The 27,654-nt window shown below is 50.6% G+C and overlaps 2 protein-coding genes across 5 annotated transcripts; one reads left to right on the top strand and one right to left on the bottom strand.

Annotated features, from left to right (window-relative positions):
* Positions 1 to 1,344: 1,344 nt before the first annotated feature.
* GADD45A (growth arrest and DNA damage inducible alpha) lies at positions 1,345 to 2,860 on the bottom strand. Its single transcript, XM_048945926.1, has 4 exons — positions 2,767 to 2,860; positions 2,576 to 2,677; positions 2,271 to 2,484; positions 1,345 to 2,116 (listed from the first exon to the last, which is right to left on the bottom strand). The coding sequence occupies exons 1-4, from the start codon at positions 2,808 to 2,810 to the stop codon at positions 2,003 to 2,005; spliced, it is 474 nt and encodes a 157-aa protein (XP_048801883.1). The 5' UTR covers positions 2,811 to 2,860; the 3' UTR covers positions 1,345 to 2,002.
* A 5,128-nt stretch (positions 2,861 to 7,988) lies between these two features.
* On the top strand, positions 7,989 to 26,521 carry SERBP1 (SERPINE1 mRNA binding protein 1). 4 transcript variants are annotated; one of them, XM_048944305.1, is made up of 10 exons: positions 7,989 to 8,489; positions 11,250 to 11,406; positions 12,425 to 12,562; positions 12,679 to 12,774; positions 13,343 to 13,417; positions 15,759 to 15,936; positions 18,900 to 18,947; positions 21,313 to 21,486; positions 22,420 to 22,458; positions 23,609 to 26,521. In XM_048944305.1, the coding sequence occupies exons 1-10, from the start codon at positions 8,108 to 8,110 to the stop codon at positions 23,663 to 23,665; spliced, it is 1,344 nt and encodes a 447-aa protein (XP_048800262.1). In that variant the 5' UTR covers positions 7,989 to 8,107; the 3' UTR covers positions 23,666 to 26,521. The 4 variants fall into 4 exon arrangements, with proteins under 4 accessions (XP_048800262.1, XP_048800263.1, XP_048800264.1 ...); XM_048944306.1 differs by having other exon boundaries at positions 7,990 to 8,489; positions 12,703 to 12,774; XM_048944307.1 differs by lacking the exon at positions 18,900 to 18,947 and having other exon boundaries at positions 7,992 to 8,489.
* The last annotated feature ends 1,133 nt before the right edge of the window (positions 26,522 to 27,654 follow it).

Below are 27,654 nucleotides of genomic sequence, written 5' to 3' on the forward strand. Positions count from 1 at the left end.
TCGGTGCCCCCACCTGAGCCTGCTTCGTGGCTGGCACTGCTGCCGTGTGCGTTGGGTCTCCCTTCCCCACCATCCCAGGAGCCAGCTTGGTGTGCAGCTCTGCTTCTCTGCAAGCGTGATTTTGCTGCTGCTTGATTCAAAGGGGAAGAAAAGAGTTTGGATGTACTGCAGACCCTTGGTAAAGCCATGGTTCTGTTGTGAGGGAGGAGGGGGAGTTTGTTTGATTTTTCTCTCTTTCCATTTTGCTGGTTTGCTTTGCCAAAATTGACTGTACTCGGACTTGTTGTTCTCATCTCGACATACTTTGGTTTTGAGTCAAAGGTCCCGTGTTGGTTCGCAGCCTGGGAAGGGAGGCTGTTCCCAAGCGAAAGGCTTTTAGCTTCACACGTACGCGTGTACCATCTGTACACGGAGATGGATGGGGTGCTGCAGGCTGCCCTCGCTGTGTGCTGGGCTTGTGGGAGCCAGGCCTAAAGGACGCTCTGCCACAGCCCCTGGGTGAGCAGCAGCCTGTGGGGCCCAGTGTGGGATGAAAGAAGCGAGCTGCGCTGGCACGTGTTTGGGGTCAGCTGCGCTCAGGCTTTGCTGGGTCCGTGACATCTGCGCTCCCAAAGCACCGTGCGCCAGAATGAGGCATTTTGAATGCAAAGGGAGGAGGCGGCACGGGATCAGCGCCGGGGCCGCGTTCGCTTTAGAAATGCTGACGCTGGCCACAGGCTGTAATCACAGAGCTAAAAATAACATGTTTGGGAAGCTCCCGCGTTGGGCAGCCCCGGGCTGGGCTGCAGTGGGGATGCAGAAATTGGGGGCACGGAGTGGGCGATGCTCACAGCTCCCCACAGCAGAAACGGGGCCTGGAAGGGGGGGCTGCTCTTTGGGGGCAGGGGAGGGATCGCTGCCCGCTTTGTGTGCAGCAACAACAACGCATGCAGCTGCTCATGGGCCCTGCTGCTCCCCCCTGCCCGGCTCTGAGAGGCACAGGGAGCAAAGCTGGGGGGGGGGGGGAAAACGGCTGCACAGTGCAGTGCTCAGGCACCGGGGCTGCAAAGGGAGCGTTGGGAAAGGGGTTCCTGCACAAAGCAGTGGGGTTTCCCCGACTTGGAAGAAGCCCCAGGCTCCGTGGGAGCTGTTAGGGCAGCTGAAACGCTTCCTCATGTTTGAACTACTCTGCAAAGCGGCGGCGCTCAAGAAAAATAAATTACATTTCCTGCAGCACGGCAGCTGCTGTTCCATTTGCTGGGTTGGGAGGGGCTGGGAGGGAGCCCAGGTGCCATTACAGGAGCAGCGCAACAGGAGCTGAGCCCGGGGACTGCGCGCGGCAAAGCAAAACCCAGCAGCGAGGAGCAGAGTCAAAACTTTATTTCAAAAAACAAACCCCAAAAAAACAAAGCGCCGTCCCATTTCCAACAATTACATCACCGTGGCTGCTTGCAGCAGCAGCTAAAAGACGTGCGGCTGTGGACCAACTGCTCGAGGGTAGTCCGGTTCTCAAACCTCAAGAGTATAAATAATTTTTTTTCCATCAATATCATAAAATAACTTATTATATATCTTAGCATTAAAAACTTGAGAATCAACATCCCAAAAAATACAATAAAATCGTTTGCGAAGCGTTCCGATTCAACCTTTTTGGAGCTCCTTTTAAAGAGATTTCAACCAGAAACTGTGAAGTTGCACTTGACAAAGAAAAACCAGCCCAAGGGCCGGTCGGCATCGCGGTGTCCCCACTCCGGGGATGGGGGTTGGCTCTTCCAGCTCCGCTTCCGTGCTCCTCTCCAACACCTCGGCGGTCAACGTGATAACAGCTTAATTATTATTAAATCCTTTGTTTGGTTGTTTGTTTTTCTTCCCAAATTTTTTTGTTTGTTTTGTTTTTTTGTTGTTTTTTTTTGTTTGTTTTGTTTCCCTCCCCTCCCTCCTGTTCTTCCTTTTATCGGGGTGGAGGTCGATCAATTCCTGAGCAACGGGTTGAAAAAATGATTTGGTGATGTTTGGGACGCGGTCACCGCTCGGGGAGGTTGATCACCGGCACCCACTGATCCATGTAGCGACTCTCCCGGCAGAAGCACATCAGCTGACTCAGCGCTGGATCCTTCCATTGGGAGGCGTGGGGATTCTGGATAAAAGGTGGGAAAAATGCTGGTTGAGCAAGAAATCCACTTAAATAACAGCACATTTGGTCCCGGGGAGATTGCCGAGGCTTTTGCCGACGGCTCGGCCTCAGGAACCTCCCCGGGACGTTGGCATTGAGTCATCACCGATGGACTCACCGTGACCAAGACGCAATGGAGATCAGTGGGTGGTTCAGGACCGCCGTCGGGAAGCAACAACTGGGCCAAGCGAGCCGGGTTGCTGACCCGCAGGATGTTGATGTCGTTCTCGCAGCAGAAAGCTTGGATTAAGGTGAAGTGGATTTGCAGCGCTGCGTCTCCTTCTTCTTCCTCGTCGGCGGCCAAGAGGCACAAAACCACGTTGTCGGGGTCACTGGGGGGGGAGGAGGCAGCGGAGTCAGCACTGGGGGGGATCGGAGGGGGACCGGGCACTGGGTAGGGGACACCGAGAGCGGTTCACTCACACGTTGAGCAGCTTGGCCGCCTCGTAGACACCCAGGGTGAGGCTCCGCTGGCTCAGCGCCTTGCTCAGCACCTCCTCCAGCGCGTCCCCCGCCTGCTCCATCCTGCACACGCACGCAGCTCATCAGCACCCGGGCGTTCGGCCGTCCCCTCCCTCGCCACCCAAGTTGCTCGCAACCCCCCCGCTCCCTACCTGCCGGCGGTGCGCTGGTCGCCAGGCAGCTCCTCCAAAGTCATAGTGCGGCCGCGCGGAAGAGGAGCGCTGCCACCGCACGGCCCGGCCCCGCTCCGCGCTCCCGGCCGCCGCCGCTCCGCTCCCTTCTCGCCGCCGCCTCTGCGGGACAAAGGCGCCCCCACCGTCGTTATCCGGCCCGCTCCCAGCCAACCCGCACTGCCTACATTTGCATACGCGCGTTCTATTGGTTCATGCAAATGAGCTCTCGGCTTCTCGCCGCCCGGCGCCGAACTCCGCCACCGGGCAGCGCTGCCACGGGAACCGGCGGGGCGGCGGCCGCTGATTGGCTGCGGGGGGAAACGAGAGGGCGTGGCTCGAGGAAGGGGGTGTGGTCTGCGTCTTGGGGGCGTGGCCTGACGGAAAGGGGCGTGGCCGGCCGCCTCTCCTTTCCCCGCGCGGTGCTGCCCCGCGTGGCCGCGCAGCGTGCGCGGGGTCAATGATTGATGCGGGCGCTGAGTCACGGCGCGGGGACGGGAGAACTTCGCTCCCGGGTGGGAGGGAGCGGCCCCGGGCAATGCTCGCGGCCACGTGCGTGGGGGCCACGCGCTCCTTCGCGGTAAGCCACGAGCGGGGGGCTTCCTCGGGGACGGGTCCTGGTGCGCTCCGTGGGGCTGAATTGCGGGGACGGCGGCCGAAGGGCGCGCCGCTTCGTGGGCGGCTCCCGGCGCCCCGGCCAGGGGACGCGGCCCAGCCCCGGGCATCGGCGAGGCCTCAGGTGGGCGGCAGATGGTGCGGCCCGGCACAACAGGTGGGCGCATTGTGCGCGGGTCCCAATTAACTTCGCCTCATTAGCAGCCGGAATCGCAGCCCCAGTGTAGGGATGGGATTACAGTTGGAGCCGGGGCCGCTCTGAGCTCCAATCATCTGGGCGTGCCTGCGAGCAGCAGGGCTGCCTTACTGACTGCGCCCTGGTAGCAGCCCCTCTCGCTCCTCGCTGGCAGCTTTAGGGCTTTATTTGTTGGGGCTTCGGGGCTCTTTCCCCATTTCCCACCCAGGAGCAGTTTGCCCTCACACAGAGCAGCAGTGCCTGCCGAGGGCGTGCAGCGCTGTGCAGAGCTGCAGGACGGAGTGCTGTCTGCGTGCAGAGCCGCACTGGCTGCTGTGCTGGGACACGGTGCAGCTGGGAGCTCCTGCGTGGGACGTGCAAGATGTGCCCATGTTGGCCCCACTGGGGCTGTTGGGACGAAGCCATTTTCAATCAGAAAATATTAATTGCTGAATTATTTTTGAATGCATTGTTAACGTCCTTGCTGCCAACGTTTGTGGGGCTGATGCCCCAATGATGCCAAATACCAGGGTGAGGAAATCAGGCTCGTTTGCTGCCAGTTCCTCATTGCTCACCCCCACATTCACATTCCAGTTCCAGCCTCCTCCTGCCCGGGTCCCACACCCCATGTGCCCCCTGCAGCCCTGTCCCCAGCGAGCCTCGCTGCCCTCCTCATCCGCCCGGCTGCAGAGGCAGTGGTTGCTCCCTGCGAAGCAAACAGCAACTCACACACTGCAGGCAGCCCCTTCATTTTCCTGCTGCAGCTCCCTGCAGGGATCAGCAAGTATGAGAAGGATTCCCCTATGCCTCCCCTGCTCCAAGATGAGCACGCAGCTCCCAGCATCCCTCGCCCCCACCCGGTGCTGGCAGCATGGCCCCAGGCTCAGCCCCGGTCCTAAGGGAAATGAGAGGGAACAGAACAAGCAGAAGAATGCAGCAGTGCGAGCTGCGTCCTGCCTGCCTCAGCCGGCAAAAATGTCCTGGGGGGCCCCCGGAGAGTCCTGGGGGTGTGAGCATCCACAGAGCTGCGCAGGCTGAATCCTGGCACTCTGAATCCCTTGTCACCTTCTTTCCTTTCTTTTCAATCCCTTGTCACCTCCTTTCCTTTCTTTTCAGGCTGTCATGCTTTGCCCAGGAAGCACCCGGGTCAGGCCGTGGGCTCTGATTTTCAATGTGCCAGTTGCACATTGGGTCTGTCCCAGCTGGGTGATGGGACAGCGGTACACCTGGGAGCTGCTGCCCGTGTGGAGATGTTTAGAGAGATACCTTTATACATATATAACATAAATTATATATACATCGAATATTTACACAGTCATAGAATTATAGCATGGCTTGGGTTGGAGTGGACCTTAAAGATAATCCAGTTTCAACTGCCAGTAATTATATACGGTGTATAACATTATGTTGTGAAGAAGAGGGAATACAAAAGAATGTAAATACATCGATCATACCAAATCCAGCTTCTCATTCTATGCATTATTTCTGATTCTCAGAGCAGCCAGAGGAAGGCATGGGATGCTGTGCACAGTCATGTCAGATTGCAGCAATGGGCCAGGGCTGTGCTGCACTGCTCGGGACAGGGCTGGGGAGAACAGGAGCAGGGGATGAGACAGGAACATGGACAGGGGAGAACAGCAGCACAAGAAAACCGCGGGAGCTGAACGTGCACCAAGAGCCGCAGGCTTTGCTTGTGCCGCACCGGTCAGGCAGCCCATGCTGCTCATTAGCAGAGAGCCGGGGCAGCTCCTCTGCCTGTAATCACCCTAATGAGCAGTTGCCATGCTGTCTGCAGCAGAGTGATGCCGTGACCTGCTTTCAGGCCGTTTGATCTCGCCTGCCCGCGTTCCCCTGCCGGCTGCTGCTGCCTGCGCACCCCAGCACACGTGGTCTGAGCACGCCTGCTGCCAGCACGTTCAGCACGCCGAGGTCTTCTGTAGCCCCAGCATCATCCAGGGACACAGCACCACCATGCTGCTCCATCCCTGGCTGCAGGGTCGGCCTTGGAACGTGGGTCTGACAGTGGGGAAAATGTGCAAAGCACCCCAAAAGTCTCAGGGAGCAACACCAAGCCAGAGAGCTGATCCAGCTGAAAAGCCATGGCATGGGCCACAAAAATGAATGAATTAATTAAAACGAGATGTGTTTGCTCTTTTGCAGCCAGCTGGGCCACAGATACATCTCCACAGGGTGTGGTGGCACAGAGCAGCACTGCTGGCAGCACTGCATGCACTTCACTCATCCCAGCCTTTGCAGTGCTGCTGTTGTGCCCGCTCCCCCAGTCCTTCTGGGGGGAAAATGCTTTATTTCTTCTCTTTTCCTCTTTCCAGCAGAGCCCACTGAGAGCAGATGGATGCTGCAGAGGGGTTTGGTAAGGGCAGAGCTCAGGACCAACCGTCTGCTTCCCGAGGCTCTGGCGCTGCCTCTGTCAGCTGGAAATACCTGCTGTCCCACTGCTGGGAAGGAGCAGCACTCACCTTGCAAGTTGCTTGGGATTCAGGGGAAGAAGAAACAGGCAGGGCTCAATTAGCCTGAGTTAACTCAAGTTCTGTGGCTGCACGCTTTGCTTCACTTTTCTGTTGCACATCTCCTTGTGCAGAGCAGTGCTGTGCTTTTTTGCTTTCCAATGCATGTACCTTCTGAGGAAGCAGTGCTGTTGCTCACGTGTTTACAGCCCTCCTGTTAACGGCACTGCAGGGTTTCCCGCTCTGGAAAACCCACGCTGAAATAAGCAGGGTAAGCAGGAGTCCTGCAGGACGTCTGCCCACTGCTGCTGCCCCACTGCCAGCACTGCTCAGCTCCAGAACTGCTTCCCCTCAGGAGCCCACACACCAGGAATGCTCAGTGCAAAGAGCTCAGCACAAAGCACGCTGTGTTCTGGCTGCTGCTGCTGCTGCATTCCCTGCATCTAATTGCAGCCCTGAGCACCATGCTCTGAGTGCTATCTCCAGGCAGCACATTGGGAATCCACTGAGAACAGCTGCCAGAAAGCTGAGCAGAAAGTTGCTGAAGCTGCTTTGCAGTGTGCCATGACAAGGTGGAGCTTCTCTCGCTGCTCCAAAGCCATGGCTGTACTTGATTCAGAAGCAAATGTCGCGTTCCATGTGCAAGAAGTCAGTGTGCTCTCAAAGAGCACCTGAGCAGCTGCCTCCCGGTGGGTCTGCTGCATGCTCTGGCAGCGAGGTGGCACACACATCGGGAGAGAACCAGCACCGTGTGCTTCTTTAGTTAGAAATTAGGAAAAATACACCTGAGGAGCAGAGTGAGGACCTAAACCAACACCTCAAGCCTGCTATGTTTCCTCTTCTTGCTTAGTAAGCTGACAGCTGCTGGCAGCGCTCAGAAATCGCAGAGCTGTGTGTTGCAGGCATGCAGAGAGCAGCCATTTCAGCCCCATGGAGCAACAGCAAAAAGCTCCCAGCTGCTGGGGGTGATGCACAGCTGAGGAAGGGCTGCAGAGCAGAGCCGCCCTGCACACGTGTGCTCCTATGTGGGAGATCCATCGCTTCGAGGGAGGCTTCCCAGAGGTCTCTGCAAAGCACTGCTGCTGTGGAGCACTGCACGCAGCCCGGTGCTGTGTGGGTTCCACGAGCCGTACATGCTCAGGAACTGGAAATAAATGACTTAAAATGATTTTCTGAAGCAATTGTTGAATCGTGGTCTAAGCGCTCAGGCTTAGGGCGAACATCAGAAATATCCTCACAATTACTGCTGTAATTACAGCAGCATGTGCCAGGAGGGTCTGACGCGTATTTAGTGATATTACAGGAAGAAATGTCAAATACGCTCCAGTGAAGTACGTTTTAATTCTCAGCACATTTATCATTTCCACTGGCTATCAGCAGGGCTAATGAGTACTGCAAATATTTGTGGCCCACTCGATATTGTCTTCTAAGGGTGTGTATGTGGTAATTATTTGAGTACGAGCCGTAATGGAAGTATTCCAGCTAGGAAGTATTCCGCCTTAGAGCTCGAGGTAACGGTGACTTCCACGGCACATCTCAGCCCCGCACGGCAGCGCTGAGGGGATCGCGGCGGGATCACGGCTCCACTTGGGCGCGCTGCTCTGAAGCGCCGTGTAGCCGAACACAAGCTGTCGCAGCCAGCTCGATTGATTCCTTAACTCGGGTTTGTGGCTTGGGGCATTTTATGGGCACAGTGTTTCAGAGCGCCTGTGCGTTTACTCGTGTGGAGGTGGGTTTGTTTTCGCGCGCACTGCTCGCTGCGCTCCCGCCCAGCCCGGAGCCGCGCCGCCCGCCCACGCCGCAGCCATGGCGGCACCCGCCCGCCCGCGGCCCCACACAATGGCGGTGCGGAGCATGCCGGGAGTTGTAGGTCGCCGCCCGAGCGCGCGGCGTTGGGCACGGGCCGCCTCCAAGTCCCGGCGCGCCTCGCGCGGGGTGAGGTGCCCGGATGTGCCCGGCGCCGGAAGAGAAGCGGGTCTCTTTGCGGCCGGCCATCTTGTGCGGCAGCGAGCAGGGCGCGGGGGGGCCCGGCAGCATCGGAGCAGGATCCCGCCGACGGGGGCCCATCATGCCCGGACACCTGCAGGAGGGCTTCGGCTGCGTCGTCACCAACCGCTTCGACCAGCTCTTTGATGACGAGTCCGACCCCTTCGAGGTGCTGCGGGCGGCCGAGAGTCGGCGGAAAGAGAGCGGCGGCGGCGGCGGGGCCCAGGGGGGCGGCGGGGCCCGAGGAGGCCCGGCGGGGGCGCAGAGCAACTCCTCGGGCGGTGCCGGCGGCGGAGGGCCGGGCCAGGCGGGATCAGGCGGCGGAGCGGGCAGCGCGGCCAAGCAGCTGCGCAGGGAGTCCCAGAAGGAGCGCAAGAACCCGCTGCCGCCCTTTGCCGCCTCCGCCGGGGGAGAGCGCCGGGAGGAGGGCGGCGGGCAGCCCGGAGCGCCGCTGCGGAAGGAGGGTGAGCGCCGGCGGGTTCCGCGGGAACGCACAAAGGCGGCGGCGGGAAGCGACGGGCCCGGCCGGGAGGGAGGGAGGGAGGGAAGCGGGCGGCGAAGAAGGGAGGGAGGAAGGGAGGGAAGGAGGGAGCGGCCCCCGGCCCGCGTCGCGCACGTGGCGGGAGCGGGGCCGCGTGGCGCGGGGGGGCGGCCACGGAGAGTCCCGCGGAACCGCACGTGGCCGCGGCCCCAAAATGGAGGAGCGCGTGGGGTGTCCCGGGTGTCCCCGTGGGTGGGTTTGGCGTAGGCGAGGGAAGGGGTCGGGGGTCCTTTGGTACTGCAGGGAGCTGGTAAACTCGTGAGCGACTTCTGCACGGGCAGGTGGCGATGGGACGGGGGGGAATGGCTTTCAGCTAAAAGAGGGGAGATTTAGTTCTAGACGTAAGGGGGAAGTTCGTTCTCTGAAGTCAGTGAGGCCCTGGCACCGCTGACCAGAGCTGCTGTCCCAACCCTGGAGGTGCCTGAAGCCACCGATGGGTCCTGGACAGCCGGAGCTGGTGGGGGCACTCAGCCCTGGGGTGAGGGCCCTTCCAGCCCCGCCATGCTGGGATCCTGGGGTTCTGTGATGGAAGCAGCAGGAATTAGGAAAACTTCCACGTGAGCTCCGGACGGTCAGTGGGTGCAGGTGTGTGTCACGCTCTCAGCAGAAGTCACTCATTTTTGTGCAGCAGTGATAACTGAGTCGGTAGGAACAACGCATGCTTGGTTAATAACTTGTATCTTCCGTCATGTCTGTGCGACCCCGGAGCCAACTCACCAGGGCGTTCTGACTGTTGAAAGTGCACACAGGCTGAACAAATAAGCTGTGACAGAGGGGTCGGTGTGACAGAGAGCCGTGTGACAAGCAGCAGCTTTGTGCATGCAGGTGGCCGTGCAGCACCCCGTGTGGGGGTTTGGGTTACACTGGGCTTTAAGAAAGAAGTTAATATATGATACTAGAAGGTGCTCCTGCCGAATAGCGAGAAAACACTGGGCAGCACCTGGGAGCTATTGCAGTGCTTTTTGCCTGTGGATGTTTTGTGTTTCCCAGTGTGATGCCAGGGATTATTTTCCTGAGGCGGAGTGTGGTACCTTGTCCTGAGTGGTGGTTCCTGGAGCTCATATCCCCCATGGGTGTGGGTCAGCTGTGGGCTGGCAGTGGGAGCCCATGCAATGAGATGTGGCAGCGTGCTTGGCCAGCACACAGGGCCTGGGTCCGTGGGGGACAGCTTGGGAACAGTCCCCTCCCGGTTCTCGCATTGACTATCAAGAACGTGCAGTGCTTTGTTGTGACAAGGAGTCTTTTGTGGCTTATTATAGCAATGAAACAGACACCCCGGCCTGCTGTTGCAGCAGTGCTCTGCAAGGTGCAGTTGTTTGGTGTGTTACTGGTTGTGGGTTCTGCAGTATAATGCCGTGCGTTGTCGGTTTGGCTCCTGGGAGCCCCATGCTGAGCACAAGTTGCTACACTTGACATTGGATCGTGTGTTGCAGCCCTGCAGCGTGCCTCAGCATGGCATGGCCGGGTCTGCTGTGCCGCTGCAACCAAGTGGCTCTCCTGGGGGCGAGTAGGGGTTGAGGCCGCTGTGTTTCTGCAGGGAGCGAGCCTTACTGAGCAAGCAGTGTCTGTCATGCGAGCGTGTGCGCTCAGCACAGTGTGTCAGGTAAGGAGGCATTGTTAGTCTGGGCGTGTTGGCGTGGATATCATTACAGCTGTAACTTCTGGGCCCCACCCAGGTGCAGCACTGCTTGTTTGGCAGGAACTGCTGTCTTTGGGAATATTAAAAGCTGGCTTTTTCAAGTAGCAGCTTCGTTTTGGAGGCAGCCCTGGGGATGGTGGTTTGCTGAGGGTTTTGTTCCCTGTGTGTTTTGGGAAGATGGTGGCGTCACTGCACGTGAAGGAGTTTGCACGGGTCTTCCTAAGAAGTAGTAAAGATGAATGGGAAAAAGTACTTAAGACCCTTCAGATGTCACAGTGGAGAAGACAGTACGGGGAGTGGTTTATTCTGGGCGATTTCAGAAGGTGTAGAAATGGAGGCAGGATCACCGTCGGTTGCAGCAGCGCAGCTCTCGGGCTGTGCACAGCTCACTGCTGGCTGAGCCTTTGTCCGCCAGCACGCGGGGCTGTGAGCAGCAGCACGTCGAGTCATCCCGAGGCACTGAGCTGTGCCTGCTGTGCTGCCTGGCTCGTGGGGTGTGGGTGCCATCGGACTGGGGGTGGGCTTTGTGAACAGCACAACCCCAGGTGCTGAGTCTGATTAAATGCTTCCAGGCAGAGCGTGGTAGGATGAAACAGGGTGGCTGTCGTGGGGGCTTGGTTCTGGGGGAGCTGCTGGCCTTGTTTCGGTGCACATCAAACAGAAAGCACATGTTCTACCTGAAAAATGCCCTTTGGAGAAAGAACACAGAACTTGCTTATCTTGATCCTTCTTTGAAAGCCTATCGTTTGAACATGGATCTGCAGTGTTTGTGCGCTCTGACAGGTCTTGTTTCCCACAGCAGTGTAAGAGCACGTGCTTGGACAAAATGCAGCTTGATTGAAAGGCTGCGTAAAAACGTCAATTAGATTCAAATGGTCTGCAGTGACCTTCTTATAAAGATATTGTTTCTAAGATTGTGTGGTCACAAGGTTAGAAGAAAAGCCTGAATTCCAGCTCACGTTCATCTTTGTTTGACAGTGCTGCCAGCAGTATCTGTCCCGGAGCAGCTCTGCATTCCGTTGGTGTGTTTTGCTCCTGTTGCAGGGATAAGGCGCATTGGCAGGAGGCCTGATCAGCAGCAGCAGCAGCAGGGCGAAGGCAAACCCATTGACAGGAGACCTGAGAGACGACCTCCTCGTGAGCGCCGATTTGATAAACCTGCCGATGAGAAGGGCGAAGGAGGAGAATTCTCTGTTGATAAGTAAGAATGTGCCTTTCGTGATGCGGAACGTGGTGACACCCTGGAGTGGAGCTGTCCTTTCTTCTGCTCCTAAGCTTGAAAGCCAAGCAGAGACTCACCTGTGTCAGCATAGAGTACTTTCCCATTGTGTGATTTCGTTTACAAATGTGGCTCAAGTTTTTACCAGGAATCACACAATGTTAGCAGTTCGTTAGTTTGACCAAAAAGTGTGGTGTAAATCAGGAAGATCCTGGGTGTATTTCTGAACATCCACAACACAGAGGTCAGAAGAGGAACTGAAGTGTAGCTCTTGCCTGCAGGATGAGATCCGTTTGCTGTTACAGCTGTTGCTTCACTTGTACAGTTAACCTCAAGCCAGTGTGGGTTTGTCCATGGAGGTGTTCGTGCTTCCTTGGCTCCAGTGGCTTCAGATGTGGAAGTAATGAAGCCAGCTCATGGCTAAAGGGAACCAAGTGTCACATTGGGTCCAGAATTCAAGAGTTTTGAAAACAATCTTCAAATGTTAGCGTTTTATTGGTCAGTGTTGAAATGCTTGTAAAAGTAAGGCAGCTGAATGTGAGATTGTAGCATCAGCAAGTGACATAATGCAGCAGAAAGGCTAAATTTGGGAATGGTGGGCAGGAGATGCAAACAAAGCATTTGTTCAGTTCCTGAAATGTGGAGAGCAGCATTACGTATGGTTTTTCTCCAGTCCTATAGTTCAGCATTGAAATTAGACTGCGAATAGTCAGAATTAGTTCAGCTGGAAGGGAGAGACCAGCAGAGATCCTGGAATCCAGGTGTGTGGCTGCAGGGCTAGCCAAAAACAGAACTTTAACTGGGGCGTTGTTCTGGTGCTCGTGGAGTGCTGAGAGGAGTGGGTGCTAAGCACCTTGCTCAGAAGCCTGTGCCAGTGTTTGGCCTCCCTTGTGGTCAAGATAATGAAAGGAAAAGCGAGCCACGCTCATGATAAGAAAAGCTTGAAAGCTGTGTTGAAAGCTTGGGGGCCTGAATACTGAAGTGTGACCTTTTCTTGTAGACCCATCCTGGACCGACCGATGCGTGGACGTGGTGGACTTGGAAGAGGCCGTGGCCGTGGCCGTGGGATGGGCAGAGGAGATGGGTTTGACTCTCGTGGCAAACGTGAATTTGACAGACATAGTGGCAGCGATAGATCGTAAGTCTTTAGCTTTTCCTAGAGCTTCCTCAGCTATTCTTTACTATTAATATATGGCTCAAAATGTCTTTGAATTTCTGTATCTGGACACTATAATGTTAACTCAGTTTTGTTAGTTCTGTTTCACATTCGCATTTCAGCGGTCTGAAGCACGAGGACAAGCGAGGTGGCAGTGGATCGCACAACTGGGGAACCGTCAAAGACGAACTCACGTTAGTAATCACTGATTGCTCAGATCTCTCAGAATGTGAAATCCTAGCTCTCACAGAGTAGAGATTTGGTGGCCTTTTCTCCTGTAGATTTTGGGGACTTGTGGTATGCTGTGGAAGAAGCCAGTGACTTCAGAACGTAGTGAATTACAGATAGATGAGATGGCTTCCATTTCTAAAACTAGAATTGTGGGGAAGTTTAAAACGGGGAACTGTTTTCTGCTGTTTTTTGAACAAGCCTTATTTTACTAAAAATTAAGCAGGTTTAACATTGATCAAACTAAGCAGGCTTTTTCCCAAATATCACATTGAATGCAGCATTTTTAACACCCAGATGTGTTTTGTCTCAAGCTTTGCTGGGAGACATTCAGAATGGGTATGACTCAGTGTTGGGAAGAAGGAAAGCTCAGTTTTAAAAGGCAGGGGGAGCACCAATTCTTAGTGAAGTAGTTCTTTTTAAAGAACAGTAAGCTGTGTAAACGTGCTATAGAAATTAGGCATTCATCTTGCATAGTTTTAAATAGGCATGAACTTAAACAGCAAAACAAACAAAACCCAACTGTAATTACAGCGAATTGGATCAGTCTGCTGTAACTGAGGAAACGCCAGAGGGAGAGGAACATCCGCCTGCTGATTCTGAAAACAAGTGAGTGTGTCCCTTCTGTCGAGTTCTCTGGTTGCCTCAAAGGTATCACTGCTTTGCTTTTACTCCCTGACAGTTTTTCTACTTCTGTTTTGCCATCTTCACTTTGTATGTCCTTCAGTGGATACCAAATCAGTGACGATGCTGCTGAAGAACTCTTTAAAGATAACTTCTAGATGTCAAGTTGTAAGCTATTAGTTAGTGTATTGCAAGCTCTTAGGTCGCTTTCACGTTTACTTATTAATAACCTGGTGTAGTGTGTGTAATCTCAGGATTACAGCTGTAAGTACCAAATCCAAAAGCAACCATGCTCATAACTACCCAGAACAACCAGGGGATGGAATGTTCTGCCAATGGGAGGCACTTAGTTTCTCAGAACGGCTGAGGCTGTGTGGCTGGCCTGCAGAAGAAAGGTTGTCTCTCACTCTTTCCATCTTTTGTGCATGTGTGCAGTTCTCAAAGAAGTTAGCTCCATTGCTTCTGTTTCTCCATTGCTTCTGTTTTCTCTGGGACACTGTTAAGGGGAAGTAAAGCAACTAGTCAGTGAATGGAATAATTCCCACAGCTGTTACTTGGAGTTGATTTGGAGGGATGCAGGTTTTTATGAAAATGCAGTATCTTAATGAGTGCATGTTCTCTGATGGATTCAAAAGAAAATGGCAAACAATAGAAAGCAGCTCTTTAAAATGCTCGTTTGCCAAAGATTTCTAATGTGGAATCCTCTGTGGCTCCTTTTTCTCACTAGTAGCTTTGGTTACAGGTGAAACAGTGACTGAGTGGAGAGTAAGGCAGGGATGTGCTTTAACTGCTTGCTAAGTGCCATCACTCCTGCAAGGTTGTAGATGCCTGTGGTTAAAGTTGCCTTGTGAATAGAAAGAGCCAGAGCAGTTTTAAGGAATTAGAGCTGTAGCAGTGGTCAGAAAATGCACATAGCTCCTGTTGGAGGGAAAAAAGAGTAGTGCAGATCTCTGTGCCCACATCAGGGGTGTTGGAACTGGGTCTTCTTCAGAGTCTGTTTCAACCCGTGCCATTGTATGACTATGAGATTTTGTGGTGTGCAGTATTTCCTGGCTCTTCATTAGAAGTGGTGCCTGCTGCTTGACCAGGTCACTGATCTGCACAAGGGTGGTCAGTATCTGCAGCATTCTGCAGGCTGTCTGTGTGGGTGGTTTTCTTCTGGAAGTCTTCAGAAGATGTATTCTGCTTTGAATATACAACTCTTGTTGCAGTCCATCAGTCATCTTTCCAAGGAAGCATCCTTACATGTCTTTGCTTCCAAGTTGGCTGTTCTGGATCTCCAAATGTTTCAGTGGAGCTGTAGGATGCTTTACAGACTAAGGAGAATGCCAGGGGGCAGTGGCTTTGCAGTGAGCAGTAAGCATGGCTCTGCAGGTATCACAAAGTCATTTTCTCCTACGTTGAGTAAAATGAAATACACTGATTTTAACATAAACCTTCTGCATTATTACATCAACTGGTGTCTGCAGGAAAGACCTTTTCTTTTGAGTTGATGCATTCACGATGTTTTTGCTGCACATACATGGCACTGCTTTTTTATAATGTCAGAGTAGCTCATAAATCAAATAGAGTTGCATAAACACACCAAAGAATGGCTGGAGGATTGACTGCCTGAGTAGCTGGAACATGATCTGTTACTGAACATAGTGGTTGTGCATTTTACTTAAAAATAGCTCTCTGGCAGAAGCTGGGGTGCCAGGACTTTACAATAGGTGATGCATCTACCAAGGAACTACGTTTTTATGCAGTTGTTTTTTCAAGTTGGCCAGAAGTAGAAATTGTTTGGTTCCCTGGTATGCTAATAGCTGCTTTTAATCAAGTAAGAGAAGCAGGCTGTGCAAATCAACAACAGAATCTTGAGGATTACGGTAAGGGTGAGTGCCATCTCACTGCCCAGCTGGGCACACAGGGAGGCAGGTCTCTTGGAGGAGGGGAGAACAGCTCCAAACAGGTCTCATGGAAGAGTAGGCTTTTATATTTGCAAGGACAATTGCCATTACTAGTGAGGACAGACAGCAAGGATCAGTGTTAATTTTAAAACGTTGCTGTGGTCACCATTTATGTTTTAAAAGGTGTCTGGCTGTGTGATTTTTAGCAGTTTTCATTTAGCTAAAGGAGATAAAGTTTTGTGTGTGCTTGTTAAGTGTTGGAATTGAGTTTTTAATACATAAATCTGAAAATAATAGCATTGCAGTGTGTGTATGTGTGTATATATATATAATGTTTATTATAATCTGGTGCTGATTAGAGCTGTTTTTGAATTCACTGTGTATAGGGAACGGGTTCTAAGCCATGATCGTAAGTAATATCCATGAATTTACTACAGGGAAAATGAGGTTGAAGAAGTTAAGGAGGAAGGTCCTAAGGAAATGACCCTGGACGAATGGAAAGCTATTCAAAGTAAGGATCGTGCAAAGGTTGAGTTCAACATCCGTAAACCAAATGAGGGTGCTGATGGGCAATGGAAAAAAGGATTTGTTCTTCACAAGTCAAAGAGCGAGGAGGTAAAGTGATTTTTGATATTTGCTAGTGTCCAGATTGTATAGGTTTTTCTAATGATATGCACTTCTTGGAGTGTGAGCTGTGTTCTTTGGCAGGCTGACCTTTCTGTCCAAGTTCATAAAGCCAGAACAACTTCTCTTACAGAAAACTGCAGCTGTACAGTAGTGTCAGTTGCTGTTCTTGCTGCGGTTAGTTTTCTTACGCTGACATATGCTGTGTTGTAACCTGACCATGGAGAGAGAAGACTGGAATACTGCAGCTGGCAGGGAGCTTTGTAAGGATTGTCTCTTGGTGGGAACCTGAACGTTTTTTCCATTTTTATAAAGTAGGAGTTATTGTATCACTGTGCTCGTCTTGCTAAATTCTGTGTAGAACTGAAAAAAGGTGGGTTATGCCTGCACCTGGTCAGAAGTTGTAACCTGGTAACGTGTAATTTTGTAGAGTTACCCAGCCAATGCCTCTGATGTTTTTCAGAAACCAGATGAATTGAGCTTGCATGTGTCCACACAGTTCCCTAGAATCACTTGAAAATTGTAATTTCTCAAATACTTTGTAATAACACCAACTTCTTTTAAAGGGGTGAGTGAGGCAGAGAGAAACACATTGTCCCACTTTAGGGAGGAGAACAGTGCAGAGAGCTTTGTTTCCTAAGGCTGGGCTCTAGCAGCTGGATTCAGTTTCAGAAACTGACAGGACCATTAAATCTTTGGTTTTGACACTGTTAATCAGAGGCCTTCAGCCCTGTGCAGCAGATGGTTCTGGCTCCTTTTGAAGTGATGCGGTAGTGTGCAATGTGCTGTTTGATCTCTGATGTGTGTTCCTGCTTTTCACACCTTGTCCTTTTATCTCTTGTGAGATGGGAGGTGCCGTACAGCTAGGGAACACTGTTCATCCCTTACCATGAGAACTCCATTTCTAATCCACTGAGCTTGGAATGAGTTTAAGACACAATCATGCCGTTTCTTTTTCTGCTGTGTGAAGTAGATTTGTGCTTTTTATTTTCCTTAAGCTGCTCAATGTTTGAAATTTTCCTACTCTGCTACTTTCCCTAGCTTGCGTAGGAAACAGAACTGAAGTTAGACTAAGAATTGCTTAGAGGAGTAATGTTGAAGAGATGTACCAAGCAAGATACGTAGATGTAACACACCTGTAGTCATTGAGCATGTCTGGACATCTTCCTCCCCACTCCAACCTCCATGGAGCAAAGATACGTGACTGGATGTCAGTGGTGGATGGAATATTTCTTCCTCAGACATATCTGAACGTATGGTAGTGTGATGAGATGGTTGTGTTCCTGAGTAATTAAGAAGCTGGAAAGCTCTTTGCTCTTATTTTCCTTCTGAAAAGTGAAGCAGTAGTTTATTCTACTTTCTAAACTTCTTTCTTACATCAGAATTCTCTCATGGAACTGCTGACGTGAGCGGATTGCTCTTTCTGAGCTGTGTTTAGCTGATTGCTCTTGAAGTAAACAAATCAGATACTTCTGAGGTAACCATTCCCTGCTGTATGAGCACAGAAGGGAGATATGAACAAAACTGCTGTTAACAGACTCTTCTAAACTTGTCCAGCAAATGTCTCGTTTGTTTTTTCATTGTTCGCTGGTCTCTTGAGAAAGTGTTTTTCTTCTCCTAAGTTTTACAGCAGAACTGTTCCTAAAACACAGGTATTGGGCAAGCTTTCTCTGCAGTTCCTTTGTGAACAGGTAGAGAAGGTAGAATAACTAGGAGTTGTGAGCAGAGCTGCTCACCGCCTGCTGTTCTTGCTCTCTGTTGTCTTGGACATTCTTCTGAGTCACGAGGCTGGTGGAAGGTTTCTGTGCTGGGTAATGAGAGTGGTGGTGTGTGGAAGTGACTTGGTTATAGGTAAATTCTGGGTTTCAGACCCACATCTTCCTAACCCTTAGGGCTGAATAATGACAATGTGCACGTGCAGATTTTTCTGAGAAGTTAAAGTGTCACAAGGGCCACCTTCTCAGAACTCCTGGGGGTGTCCTAGGAACCTTTGGTAAAGGAGGATTGTGAGGACCCAGTGCTGCTTATCTGCCCTATCTCCTTTACAAGGCTCTCCTCCTCCTCGTGTTCTTCACAGAAGACTGAAGTGCTTGGCTGTATCTCAGGTCTTTCCCATCTGTCCCATGTGCTGTACAACGAACTCTTCGTACTGTCTTGGATTCTTGCTGGTTTAATATGAAATCCACATGTATTGGCAGCCCTCATCTGATGGGAATCTTTCCAGAAGGCTGGGTTATGCCAAAAGAGATCCTTTTCCTTCCCTGCAACTGACTTTGTGATTGGGTACTTCAAGTCCTGCTGAACACATAATGGGAAGTTGAGTTGTGAAGAAATCTTACGACTTGTTCCAGTTGTTCAGAGCAGCTCTGGGAGAGTTTCATCCACCAGTGAATGAGTTCCTGCTCATCATATCTATTGTGCTGTGCCTCTTCCTTGTGCCTTTAAACTTTTCTTGCACTCTCATCACTTTCTTAGAGAGGAGATCACAATGGAAGACTGAGAAGCAAGTATTGGAACACAGTCAGTCATCTTTACAAAGTGTGTAGGAATCACTCGATTCCAGACTGTGCAGAAACTCTTTTTTCATTGAGAGTAATTACTTGAAACCACCCTCAAGCTGTGCCATCTATCTGTACAGGTCTGTGTGCTCAGTACAGTGAGATGCAGATCAGTCTGCATGTGGAGTTCCCAACAGCTCATATTAAACAACTTCTTTCTTCCAATCCTTTCTCTTTGCCTCCTGGGATAAATCCATCCTCTGCTCCTTCTGGATGCTTGCACAACTTCTGCTCCATCCTTTTGCTGCTTTGTGTGCTCAGTGGCCATCTGTATCCAGCAAGTTCATGTGACCTTATTACGTGTTGTTTCTATATGTAGTTGAGTCTCATTTCTTCCTTTTGTTTTCTCCCTTTGTTCCCTTTGTCACTTTGGTGTGGACACGCAACTTTCATCAGACAAAGGCGATGACAGAAATGCAGGGGAGTCTGCTGGAGTCAAATGAGGTACTGATCCTTTCTATCTAACTGGTGATACATGTTTTTGACCTGAGCCCCTTCTGAAATGAAGGGCTTTGACATAAAGGAACAACAAACGCAGAGAATACGGAGCTTTTCTGTCTGTGCCTGTTGTCTCACTGCACAGTGTAGGGCCCTCCATAATTAGTGCCTTTTCTCCTTCTTGATCATCCCATAAACACTTCCATCATGAGTCTCTTATTTTCTGTTGCTGTTTTTCTGCATCTTGCTGTCTGCTTTGGCTCACTTCCTGTTAGTGACTTGTTCCTAAAGCTTTGGACAGCCTTTCCCAAGATCCACAAGTGTAGCAGTGCCTTCAAGCAGCTATCTTAGATCAGAGCGCTCTCAAGAGTTGCCAGTACATACAAATGAAGTGCTTCCAAAGATGATTCGGAGCAGACAATCTGTGTGGTATGTCTTCTACCACAGGAGGAGAATGTGCCAAGTCTTTTATTGGTGTTTTAAATTAGCTAGTTATTTTGGGTAAAGAAATCCTCAGGTTATACACAGGACTTGCTACTTGCTGGCTTTAGTGGTTCAGTTGGGAAAAATGCAGTATTTTGGTAGACTGTAGAGTTTCTTTTTTAAGCAGTAGCAGCACAGGGAAGCAGATGCACAGAACTGCTTCTGCCTCTTGGAAGAGAGTCTCTTGGCTGCCAGAAAGTTGGAAACAACATCTCCATACCCTGCAATGATTGAAACAGTAGGTGAAACACCATCAGTAGGAAAGGAATCTAAACCGTAATGGGAGGCGCTGCTTCCTATTGGAATCACTGGTGTACTTCTGCTTTAGTATTGTCGTTCTGCTTGTGCTGTCAGGTAGAGACCTGGAATGACTCTTGTCCAAAAATATCTGCTGAAGCCACCTTCAGGAGCACAGAGAAGAGATCTGAGGGATGAGAGAGCTTCAGTTCAGATCAGTAAACCAGCAGTCTCTTAGGGAGCAGCTGCTGCACAGAACACATCCCAGTGAAACACGTTTGGAGTAAACCAGCATGGGGCAATACTTCTCAGTGTGCCTAATTAAGCTGTGGGTGCTGTGGAGGCCACACGTCCAGCTGGGCCTGGAAGGGGTCATTAGGGTGGGGGGAGCACTCTTGGTGGCTCTGTGCATTCTGGTGCTTGTGATTGACTCGAGGCATCCCCAGAAGCAACTTTCTGCCCTTTGACTTCAGCCCTCTGTGTATCCATTGGCTGCTCTGTGAAGGATGCACAACAGATAATTAGGAGGTGTTGCACTTAATTGCACAGTATGGTGCCTTTGAAAGTCAGAAAGTCAGTATATTGTGTAACTACACCACAAGAAAAGTAACTTACGGTCAGAATGCCTAAGCTTGCGTGTGGCACCTACACGTAGGGAAGAAAGCAAACAGTTGCTCAGCCAGAATTGGGGTGTTAGAGAGTCGTGGATGGTCATGTTTCCAAAGTACCATGGTTGGGCTTTTTAAGAGACAGCACTGGTCTGATCCACTGTGGTCAATTCTACATTCTGCACATCATCGTAGGTGCCTAAAATGGGTTGCTTAAGTAGAAAATTAATTATGCTGAGTAGGGGAAACAAAAACACCTGTTGCTTGTTATGTTTGGTGTATAATGACTTGAAATACTTGGTCTGTTCTGCACAGTAGGATGCAGGGCGTTAAGTCTTGAGATTTCTCACTGAATGCACCAGCAAGCTGTGAGAGATTGTTTTGTCATGGCAGTGCTGGTAGGAGTCGTTCCTCAGTGGAATTTGTGAGGTGGGTTCTCTTTTAGCCTGAATTGTGTTAGTTACCTTAGTTACATTCTGACTGAACTGTGCTTGTGCCTCTTCCACTGTTTGCTATGGCTGAATACCAAGGTGGGATTCTTTTGGTTTCCAGTGCTTGAAGTGCTTAACACGAAATGAAGCAAATGAGGACATGCAAAGCACTCATGGAGCAAAATAAAGATGACTTCTTGAGTGCATTTTGCACAAGACTTGAGTGAATGAATGAATAGAACTTTAAGGTTCCTCAGGTATGAAACGAGAGGAAGTGAAACGCTGGAAAGCGAAGTTCTGTATTGGAATGGTTGGGGCCCAGGTAAGCTTAGACTTGTTCATGGGACAGAATGCCAGAGCTTCTCAGAATTGTCTGGGGGATACACAATAAGTTCCAGCGCCTGAACGAAGTTAAGATGCCAGCAGTCAGTGTTTGCTCTCTGTGTAGTATCTGCAGAAGTGGTGCAGTTGATTCACTGCGGTTCCTGCTGTATCTCACGCTCAGGTGTGCGTTTGGAGGTGAGCTCAGGAGCTGTGTTACTAAGAGTGCAACTGCAGGTGAGAACGCTTCTGTGCTCATCTGATTACTCAGGAAAAAATGGTTTGTTTCAGGCCCACGCTGAGGACTCGGTAATGGATCATCACTTCCGTAAGCCTGCCAACGACATCACATCCCAGCTGGAGATCAACTTTGGAGACCTCGGCCGCCCCGGACGCGGTGGTCGAGGGGGCCGGGGTGGCCGAGGACGTGGAGGCAGGGCCAGCCGTGGGGGCAGGACTGACAAGGTGAGCGGGTCTGACAAGGTGAGCAGCCGGAGCTCTCGGCTGTGAGGCAGCTGGGCTTGTGGTGCTCCAACTTTCCCTTCCGTACACTCGTGTTCTGGGGGGAATTGTTCATTTAAAGCCAAGTGGAAGGTCTGTTCTTGAAGGTGTGCTTTAGAATTAGGGTATTGTTAGGACAAAGGGATTGAGTGTTCAGCAGCGTTCTAACTAGGCACTAAACCAGAGGTGAGGAGTGGGTTACTATTGGAACAAAAAACCAAAACAACAAAAAACAGTTCTTTTCAACTGTACCTAAGCCTGAAAAATGACTCCTTGGACAGATCTGAATGTACTGTCAGTCTCCAAGGACAGAATATCTGCACTGTTACCTCTGGGAGGGAATGAAAACGAGTTTGTGGCTGCCTGGTGCCTCTTCAGTTTGGGGGATTTGGGGGGATTCATATGGAAATAAAACATGATTTTTTCTTAGTGTGCAGGAATTATTTTTCCACCGGTAGCACTGAAGCCCTAAGGAAATAATTGGCAAAAGCACTGCCTGGGGCAGAGGTGTGAAGCTGACACACAGTTGTGTAGCCGTAGCAAAGTTTGACTTAATACAGGTCACTTTTTTGCCATAAACGTACCCAGATTGCTAGCAGATGAGTTTGGGCTGTGGTGTGACTTCTTGTCGTGTAAACTGGTCTGGCTCGTTCTTCCCTTTGTGGGATGCCGACTTTCTCTTTTCACTGCATCTTTTTAAATGCTTAGGTTTGTTAGTTGGAAAATTCTTTCCTGGCAGCAATGCAAGAAAAATGATAAGGAATTGATATAAAAATTATGGTGGATTTTGCTCTGAGTCGCTTCAGTAATAGGACGTCTAGAAGAATGATGCCAAGAGGTGGGGAAGTACTTTGAGATCTGCAGCTTGTTTGATGCTGACTTTCTGTTTCCTTCCAGTTGGTTAAGGAGTTTGATGTGATCCACACGCCCAACCAGGTGGGTGATCTTTGCAGCCTCTGCCTTCCCCAGAATGGGCAGCTCCCCTCCCGTCCTGCCTGCCCTCCTGCTTTGTGCTTCAGTACCTGCAGATGTGTTGGCTGAATGCAGAAGGCCCTGTTATTATTTCTTAACTCTAGTTTGTGGCACGGGCAATTCTGCAGTGTCTGTCTGACCTGCAGATGTTGCTGCAGCTCTTATTGGAATGGTTTATGTTTCACTTCCTCCTTAATACATGTAGATGCTTGCAAGAACTTCCACAGTTCCTGTCTGGAGATGCTTTCTACTCTTTTTCCCCCACCACGTTTCTCATGCAGAAAGTGAAGGCTACTCCAAAGTCCCTTCTTTTTGGATTTCATTGCAGTGCTTTTTTAGGCACAGTGGAGAGCTTTTGGGGGAAAAAATACTCTGTGAGGGCTGAAGAGGCTTTTTGCTGATGTGTCTGACTTAGGCATAGATTGGCACGATGTCTTGTCTTTATTTTTTATTAACAAACAATTTGTGAACAGGGGAGGTTAAAGGAAGGTTGAGCTGTGCTCTGAACCAGTAACAGCATTCTGTAGTGCATCGGTCATTCCCTTGTGGAGAGCTGGTGGCTCTGTGTTGCTGCAACAGCAGCAGCCACGTGGAGTGCACTCTGATTAAGAATGGAAAGAAGCTGTAAGCCACTGCTCTAGGCGTGTGCAGCTCTGGTGTGCTTAATGCCTCTGGTGTCTCCAAAGGTAGTGTTACTGTAAGAAGTCATTGAGGAAGCTGCCTAGACCCCAGGGCAAGGGGGCCCAACCAAAACTTACTGCCCGTCATGGGGGAAGATGAGCAGTTGCTTTTGTAGTAATAATTCTTCCAGTACTGAACTGCTGAAGACTGCTGAGCTTCTTGCCTCTTTGAAACTCAGAGCTCTGTGGGGTAGAACGTACCAAGTAGGGTTCAGCACAGCTTATAGAAAGAAAGAAGGTGGGAGTCCCACTGTGCCCTGCTGCTGGGGTGGCACCCAGGTTCCCTGTGCAGGGCTTGGCCTTGCCCTGTACCCGTGGTGCCACGGCACAGTTGTGTCATGTGCCTGATGATGGATGGGGTGGGAATGGGAGGGATGGGAACGGGGGGGCTGGGTGCTGCTGGAGGTGATAACTTTCTGATGTTTCTCTTTCAGTCAAGTGCTTCTGCTCCTGATGTAGATGACCCAGAGGCTTTCCCAGCTCTGTCCTAAACTGGATGTCATAAGCCAACCCTGCCCTCGTCGGGCCTTCCTCTCCGAGGCTTGCATGCTTAAGGATCCTAAACAACTAAGAAATTTAAAAAAAAAAAAAAAAAAAAAAAAAAAAAAAAAGAGGAGACTGTCATTCATACCATTCACACCTAAAGACTGAATTTTATCTGTTTCGAAAATGAACTTCTCTCGCTACACAGAAGCAACAATATGGTAGTCAGTTTTGTATTTAGAGATGTAATGGTAGCAGGGATGTTTTCATAATTTTTTCAGAGATTATGCATTCTTCATGGATACTTTTTTGTATTGCTGCTTGAAAATATGCGTTTCCAAACTTGAAATATAGGTGTGAACAGTGTGTACCAGTTAAAAGCTTTCACTTCATTTGTGGTTTTTTTTTTTTAATTCAGGATTTTAGAGATTTTCCCCCAACTGCGAGCTGGATTTGAATCCTTGCACACTACTTGTGTTCCCTTAGCTCCTGCTTAGCAGGTTTTTATCGGCCCGTGCTCTTCTGGGATATGTGGCATTTTAATTTGGCAGACTGAGCGCTGTCTGAAATACTAACTCCTGGAGTTACTTTGGTTTTAATGCTTAATTTCAAACTTGGAAAAACAGTCATTTTTCATCTGCTTGGTAGTTCGTTTACACAAAAGCTTTATGCAGAATTGTTACCAGATACTTGAAAAATACTCAAAGCACATTGGGTTCTGGTTCCGTAGCCGTGTATCCAGCAGCGATACGTGGATCTTTGGTCTGAACAGGTTTTAAAATTAGTGTGACACTTTTCATTCACCCTTCTTACCTTTTTCTTCCCTCCTTCAACAGAACAAGAAGCTTTGTTGGCAAAAAGGAAGAAAGAAAACAAAAAAAAAGCTTTTAAATCACCTCTGTTTCTCCCATGGGAGGGTGCCCTGTAGCTGAGCCACCTCTCCTCCTGTGCAGAGCTGGGGGGGAGGTGGCAGCTGCAGCTCTGGTGCTCCTCCAGGGCTGTGGCACAGTGCCCCAGGACAGCGGGATCCCATGTGCTCACAGCACGCACCCACAGCCCTGCTGAAGAGGCAGCAGGAGGAACGGGGCACTGCAGTCTGTGTGTGATGCAGAAAGGTGCAGAGCAGAACCGCAGCGCTTCACCTTTAGTCTAAACCTTGTTCTGCATCTGCGTGCTGCTTGAGGTTGGACTGCTGGTTGACAAATGAATGTTTTCCAGAGAGCGATTGTAAGAAATCCTTCGTACCCCTGTAGTCACTTGTAGGTTTAATTTAACCCCTGCCAGTGGGGACCTCACCACTTCAGTACCCAAAAGCAGTTCAGAGAATGACGAATAAGGAGGGTTTCGTAGGGTTTTTATCTGCAGCATTTAGTAGGAGACTAGAAGCAGGATTCTCATTTTATTTAATGTTTTACACTTTGGACAGCTTAAAACATTTGTAGTTTCTTAACTAGGTAGATAGAAAACAAATGGTAATGCCCTATTTTTTTAAAAGCTGTACAGGACAGGCAGAAAGAATGGGAGACCTTTGACTATGTAACCCCAAACTCCTTAACCGTGGCGTTGGCTGGCTTGATTTCCCTGAACTATTTTCTACAGATGTGTTTGTTGTGAACCACTGTTAATACCATCAGATCAGACTTGCTAGTGTTCTCACCTGCCACTTGGAAGCACCGGGCTGGGAGGAGGAGGCGAGTTTTCAGCTGGTGGATGGCGATGGCTCTTGGTTCGTTTCCCCCGACTGAGCGGGCAGGCAGGTGCTCGGTGCAGGGGCTGCAATCCTTCCAGCACTGTTTCTCTTCTGTCTCCCGCTGTGAGTTGGTAGAATGTGCTGCAGTTTCAGTTTTGGGACGCCTTGAGTAATACAACTAATTGCCTTGACGTGCAGAAACGCTTACAGAAAAGCTTTCTCTGTAACATAAGCCTTCCCCATCTCCAGACTGTGTATCTGCTGTTTCAGTTGTCACTCTGCTTTTTTCCAGATGCCTTCTGGGCTGTCCAGTTGGTCATTTGGGGCCAGGCTGGCCGGAAGCTTTCCCTTCTGCTTTAGAGAATAGAGCAGCTCCTGGAACAGCACGTCACGTGCGGTGCTTGAGACAGCTTGTACTTAACATTGGTCTGTCTGCTGTTCTGATAGATGTAAATTTGCCTCTTTCAGTCCATTCGTGTCAAGAACTAAAACTGTGAACATATATCTTTAATATTGGTGGGTGTTAACTGAAATAAAGGTTTATTTTCATGCTCTTTTAAAAATGTCATGAGAACCCGTGGAGATGAAACCACTGAGATTAGTGTCTCATCTAGGTTCTGCCCCAGGTGGTCCAGATCTTCCTATGGTGATGGTGCCACTTCCATTGCTGGGATCAGACTTTGCTTTGGGAAAACATCTCCCTCTGAGTTGAGCAGCTCATTTCTGATGAGTGAGTTTGCTCTGTAGTGACTAATATCTGACTTCTATCCTCTTGCTTGCCACTTTTGCTGTCACACCAAATGCAGAGGACTAAACCTGTTGAAATCTGAGCAGTTTCTCAACAGGTGGCCAGCAGAAAAAGCTGGAGAGGGAGAAAAGCACGTGGTGCAAATTGGCTTGTGAATGTAACGATGGCGAGGTTTGAGCATGAAAGTTCATCTTATGGATCGATGCTGGGAGGAAGGGAGACTGATCAATAAATGCAAGTGTTAGCTGTGTGGGAACGGGCAATTTTGGAGGAAAATGAAACATCAGAATGTGTGAATATATGGTGGTGCCTGCAGTGGGAAGAGCTGAGACCACTCTTAACTGTAACGGTTTTGCCCATTGAGATTGGTTTGCGTAGCTTCACCTCTTGTTTTAATAAATGCAGGACGTATGCCTGAAGCTGACACTTGCAGCATTTGCTAACCTGCTTCTTTTCTACTGTCCTCGTGAGGACCTTGTTGCCTTTGTTTTGTAAGCCCATGCTCTGCTCTGCTAGGCCTTCCATACACTCAAGCTGGGGCTGAGTGCCCTAGGACATTCGGCGTATCGCGTTTGGGGCTGCAAAAGCCCATTGTGCTGCTTTGCTGGGGAGCTTGAAGCTGATGGGGAAAGCTGATGGTGTGTGGCCTCACCTGAGGAGGCTGCAGGGGGGGGCAGCTCAGGTTCAGTCCCTGCTGCTGGTAGATGCTCGTCTCCAACTGGACCAGGTCTTCCCAGGGAGCCCCATGTCGAGTTATCTGCTTTAAGAAGGAAGAAAATGAATCCTGGTGTTCAGTTTGTGATTGATAAATGTGAGAATCAGCTGGCTGTGTCTGAGGGTGCAGATGAGGTGAGTGATAAAATAGCGGGTTTTAAAAACAGCTTCTTTTGGTTCTGGTTATCTGTTGTGCTTTTGTGCAACTGTCTGGAGATAGCAGTCTGCTGTGATGGGCACCCGAGTGTGTTTGCAAGGGTTGCTGCCGATGGAGTATGGAGAGCGTGGCAGTGCTGCTCTGGTGCTGAGGTGTGACCCAAGGACTAGCAGTGTGCTCCTGGCTGGCACACAGGCAGCCTTCCCAGGTGGGAGATATGTGGGCACCAGGCTGGGGACCAGGACTTGGAACGAGCTGCCAGACCCCAGAAGTGTAACTCTGCATGCTTCCCAGGTGAGCAGCATTGTGCAGAGCTGGGCAGCTGTGCTTTGTTGCCTTGGTGGAGGCCTTTCTGCGTGTGGTTTCCTTGCCCACCTTGCTTGTTACCTTCACAGGTGAAATACCTGATAGCAAAGAACGAGGAGGATGTGGAGCACCACAGCTGTTCTCCCTTTCTGCTAAGCTGTTGCTGATAAAGCTGCCTCCTGCTCAGTGGTGGTACAGTTGGTACCTGCAGTGTCTGCTCTGATGGCTGTTGGGCTATAGCCCTGTGAGCTGGTGATGCTGGGCACGCTGCAGGAGTGGAGCTGGGCAGTGCTGGTGCTCAGCTATGGACAGATAGGCGTGAGATGAGGCTGCTCCGTTCTGCGGGCAGGAGTTCAGCATAACAGTGTGAGAAGGGATCTGT

The sequence above is a fragment of the Lagopus muta genome, chromosome 5 (assembly GCF_023343835.1).
Source record: "Lagopus muta isolate bLagMut1 chromosome 5, bLagMut1 primary, whole genome shotgun sequence".
In the NCBI taxonomy this organism is placed as follows: Eukaryota; Metazoa; Chordata; class Aves; order Galliformes; family Phasianidae; genus Lagopus; species Lagopus muta.

Bases quoted from the DNA above. Each gene is read 5' to 3' on its own strand.
- GADD45A (XM_048945926.1), bottom strand. From the start codon at position 2,810: ATGACTTTGGAGGAGCTGCCTGGCGACCAGCGCACCGCCGGCAG. The intron at 2,678-2,766 runs GTAGGGAGCGGG...GTGCGTGTGCAG, and splicing joins GACCAGCGCACCGCCGGCAG to GATGGAGCAGGCGGGGGACG. The intron at 2,485-2,575 runs GTGAGTGAACCG...CTCCCCCCCCAG, and splicing joins GCGGCCAAGCTGCTCAACGT to TGACCCCGACAACGTGGTTT.
- SERBP1 (XM_048944305.1), top strand. From the start codon at position 8,108: ATGCCCGGACACCTGCAGGAGGGCTTCGGCTGCGTCGTCACCAACCGC. The intron at 13,418-15,758 runs GTGAGTGTGTCC...AATTTACTACAG, and splicing joins CCTGCTGATTCTGAAAACAA to GGAAAATGAGGTTGAAGAAG. The intron at 21,487-22,419 runs GTGAGCGGGTCT...GTTTCCTTCCAG, and splicing joins GTGGGGGCAGGACTGACAAG to TTGGTTAAGGAGTTTGATGT.